General features: G+C 40.2%; 1 protein-coding gene across 1 annotated transcript; it reads left to right on the forward strand.

Moving 5' to 3' along the window:
* The first annotated feature begins 1,881 nt into the window (after window positions 1-1,881).
* On the forward strand, window positions 1,882-3,948 carry LOC137297640 (uncharacterized). Its single transcript, XM_067829534.1, has 4 exons — window positions 1,882-1,999; window positions 2,861-2,929; window positions 3,097-3,198; window positions 3,786-3,948. Exons 1-4 carry the CDS (start codon window positions 1,893-1,895, stop codon window positions 3,808-3,810), a joined length of 303 nt encoding a protein of 100 aa, XP_067685635.1. The 5' UTR covers window positions 1,882-1,892; the 3' UTR covers window positions 3,811-3,948.
* Window positions 3,949-4,347: the final 399 nt, after the last annotated feature.

The following is a 4,347-nucleotide window of genomic DNA, read 5'->3' on the forward strand; positions in this document are numbered from 1 at the left end:
TGCAATGGTGGATGTTGTGGTGTACTCATGTATGTAGGTGGTGGTGCGCCATGCATTGGTCGATGTTGTGGTGTACTCATATATGCCAATGTCGGTACGTTATGCATTAATGGATCTGATGGTGATGTCTCTTGTATATGTAAGAGGTTGGTGGTGACCATTACATTGCTGGATGTTGCGGTGTACTCATGTATCCTGGTGGCTGTACACCATGCATTGGTGGATGTTGCGGCGTGCTCATGTAAGCCAGTGACTGTACAGAATGCATTGGTGAATGTTTTGGTGTGCTCATGTATTCCAGTGGCGGTGCGACATGCATTGGTGGATGTGATGGTTATATCTCTTGTATGAGGCTGGTTGTGCCCCATGAGTTAGTGGATGTGATGGTGGTGTCTCATGTATGGCGGTGACGTTGGACGATGCATTGGTGCTTGTTGTGTTCTACTCATGTATGCCGGTGGCTTTGCCCCATCCATTGGTTAATGTTGTGTTCTACTCATGTATGCCTTTGGTGGTGCGCCATGCATTGGTGGATGTTGTGGTGTACTCATGTATACCTGTGGTGGTGCGCCATGCATTGGTGGATGTTGTTTTATGCTAAACTTTTGTTGATGTTGTTGTGTGTTCATGTATGCCAGTGGCCGTACGACATGCATTTTTGGATATGATTGTGGTGTACTCATTTATGCATTGGTGGATGTTGTGATGTGCTCATGTTTACCAATGGTGTCGCTCCATGCATTGGTGGATGTTGTGGTGTACTCATATATGCCGGTGGTCGTGGTGCGACATACATTTGTGTATGTTGTGGTGTACTCATGTATGTAAGTGATGGTGTACCATTCATTGGTGGATGTGATGGTTATGTCTCTTGTATGAGGCTGGCGGTGGAGCATGAAATACTGAATGTGATGGTGGTGTATCATGTATGCCTGTGGCGGTGAACGATGCATTGGTGGATGTTGTGGTGTCCTCATGTATGCCTGTGGAGGTGCGTCATGCATTGGTGGATGTCATGGTGGTGGCTTATGTATGCAGTTCTTGGTGCCCTATGCATTGGTGGATGTTCTGGTGAGTAGCGGTGTATTCATGTATGCCGGTGGCGGTGCTCCATGCATTGACGGATGTTGTGGTGTGCTGATGTATGTCGGTGGTTGTACACGATGCATTGGTCGATGTTTTGGTGTACTCATGTGTGTATGTTATGTTGCGCCATGCATTGATGGATGTTGTAGTGTACTCATGTATACCTGTGGCGGTGCGCCATGCATAGGTGATTCTGACGGTGGTGTCTCATGTATATGTATGAGGGTGGTGGTGGCCCATACATTTGTGGATGTTGTGGTGTGTTCATGTATGCCAGTGTCGGTTCGCCATGCATAGGTGGTTCTGACGGTGGTGTCTTTTGTATATATATGAGGTTGGTGGTTACCATTGTACTGTTGGATGTTGTTCTGAATTCCAGTTTGTCTGTGCCGGTGTGCCATGCATTGGTGGATGTGATGGTGGTTGCTTATCTATGCCGGTTTTGGTGCCCCTTGTATTGGTGGATGTTGTGGTGTACTCATGTATACCGTTGGCGGTGCGCCATGCATTGGTTAATGTGATGGTGGTCGTGGTGAAGTGGTCGTTTTCAGTCTTTGTCTTAAAATCACATCCAACTTGGGTCAGAGAAGGATTTCGTGCCCGCCAATCGAAAAAGGATCAGGTATTTCTTATTACCCACAATGCCCCTACGCACAGTTGCCGCCATTTTGTCACTTGATCCCAAGTTTTGAGACGACTATTTTGAAAGCAGTTCTCACCCGGTATGTCCAGTAACGACGACAAGGACGTCAACACAGTGCAGTATTCCTACGTTTGCCCGTGTTATCTGATTCAAGAGACTGGCAATGACATTTACAATGGAAGCTTTTGAGATTCGGATACGTGAAAAATTGAGAACAGCAGCAGTCGTCGATCGCCGCGGGAGAAAAGGAACATTCCACGATCTGGTCAGGTACAGTGTTATTTTCTTGAAATAAGCAATAGCACATGTTATTCGTAATGTTTAACGTAAATAAGTAACTACTACAATACATATGAAATTTTAGACTTGATGGACCTCGGTAAACAAATGCGTGTCGAATTCTTAGCAAGAGAGATGTATGGCTTCCTTCACTCAGCACTTGGTTAATTCAAGAACTCAATATTACTGTGATTTACATCAGCTCACACACGATTAAAATGGTTCAATGTGTTAATGAATTATCTTTGCAAGAAAAAAATAAATCACAAATATCTCTGGTATATTATTGCTAATGTGCTTGTTACGACTCAAAATAACTTCAAACGTATTTATAAATACGAATATTTATTTACGAAATCCTTTTCATATTGCTTTTGATATTTGCACGTTTGAAAACAATGTAGTCGGGAATAGTGTGTCATTTTGCATTTTTAGGTTAGGCATTCTCTGACCAGATTTGGTGCATTGTTTGAGGGAAATGTCAAACTTGAAATTTCACAATGTTTTCAAACTAATATTGAAGAGTTTTATATTATTGATTTATGATTTAATTTAGATTTGCCATCTGATGTAAGTAGTGTTATGCTTATCATATCAAGATTTAACGAACTCTGAATGAAGAAATGTGGATTGTGTTAGTCCCACAGAAAAGGTTATGAAGAGTATATAAAGAACATATGGGTATACAATGATGGATTGCCAACCCAAAATAGTATATGAATTTGCTGACCTGGATTCTTTTCATCTAGCATATTCTACACTTTGCAAATTGATATTTATTCTTTTTATTCGACAAGAGTGCAATATGACAATTCCTGACTTTTTTTAATCGATGCATTTCTACGTTTCCAGCATAAAGGAGGACAGTGTTGGAAAAACTGAAGACGGCAGTCTGGACCAACTCATTTTGACATACAAAAGGTATGTATAACCTGAACCGTCCAGTACATAATGCACGTACAACATAACCAAATAATGTAAATCCTAGGAATCAGTAAAAACGCATGGCGCATGTCAATATTCTTGTAACCTCCAACTGGAAACATGTTTCACTTATAGTTATGCATCATGCACATGTCTCCTTTCAGAAGCTTTTTGATGGGTTTGGATGAACAAGATGGATCACTTATGAAGGTGTGGGGAAAACATAGGCCCAAGGCTTGCATGCAAAGAACGGCAAAAAGTTCAGAGTAAGTAAACGTATTCTAGTCATTTGACATCTTGCAGAGATTAAAAATGTTAAGGAAACCTTTAAAATATCAAGTTAATTTGGATTCTTTCTATGTACATTCAAGGAATTTCAAAATGAACACTGTTTAAAATGTGCAATTTATCCTTTGAAAAATACAGCTTAAAAAGTTTTAAATATTATGCAGCACATTATGCTGCAGCGTATGCTTGTGACCCCATATTCATAGCTTGTCTGCCTGAATGACTCCACAATATTGGTAAAGAAAACATGTCTTTTCACAATAACGGATACATCGTAGTACTATACTCATAATGTGCATTGTAAGTAACATTCAGAAAATAAATTATGGCTTTCAAAGGCGAATTTCTTCATGTCTCTGCACTCTATCATATATCAATAGGATGTTCTGCGATTGAAACTTTTGATGTCAAATGCTCAGTTTATACTTTTTGATCTCTTCGCTTATCGGACATGGGGGTTCAGTGTATTTCACCTCAAGCAATGTTTGACGGTTTTCTTTTCTCTAGCCATGGATATCGTAGACGAATGCTTGTTTGTACTGATAGTTTGCTTTCTAAATTTCAGAAGCTGGAAAGCAGGAAGGCTGTGAAACGATTGACTGGCCGGAGAAGAAGCACACAGTTCTTCCTCTCTTGGGGAAAGAGCTAACATTTTTCAAACTAGGAATATTCCGAATATTATTTGTTTACAAACATATTGTTGAATATAAATAAACTTTTAATGAATTTGTGTTTTATTCTATTGTTTGTCATCCTGAAGCCTTTTACCATTATGCAATTGTGTAAAATACCTGATTTGCTACATGTGAGATATGAAACAACATCTTTTCCGGAGGACCGGGTAAAGGGCCGACACGAGCAAGTTTCAGTTCATGGAAACTAGGTATTAAACTAGGTTGGAAACTACAACACGGAAACCAGGTTGAAACCTGCAATAAACTCATACATGGAAACCAGGTTGAAACCTACAGTAAACTCATACATGGAAACCAGGTTGAAACCTACAGTAAACTCATACATGGAAACCAGGTTGAAACCTGCAATAAACTCATACATGGAAACCAGGTTGAAACCTACAATAAACTCATACATGGAAACCAGGTTGAAACCTACAATAAACTCGTACA

This window comes from Haliotis asinina, chromosome 10 (assembly GCF_037392515.1).
Source record: "Haliotis asinina isolate JCU_RB_2024 chromosome 10, JCU_Hal_asi_v2, whole genome shotgun sequence".
Lineage (NCBI taxonomy): Eukaryota > Metazoa > Mollusca > Gastropoda > Lepetellida > Haliotidae > Haliotis > Haliotis asinina.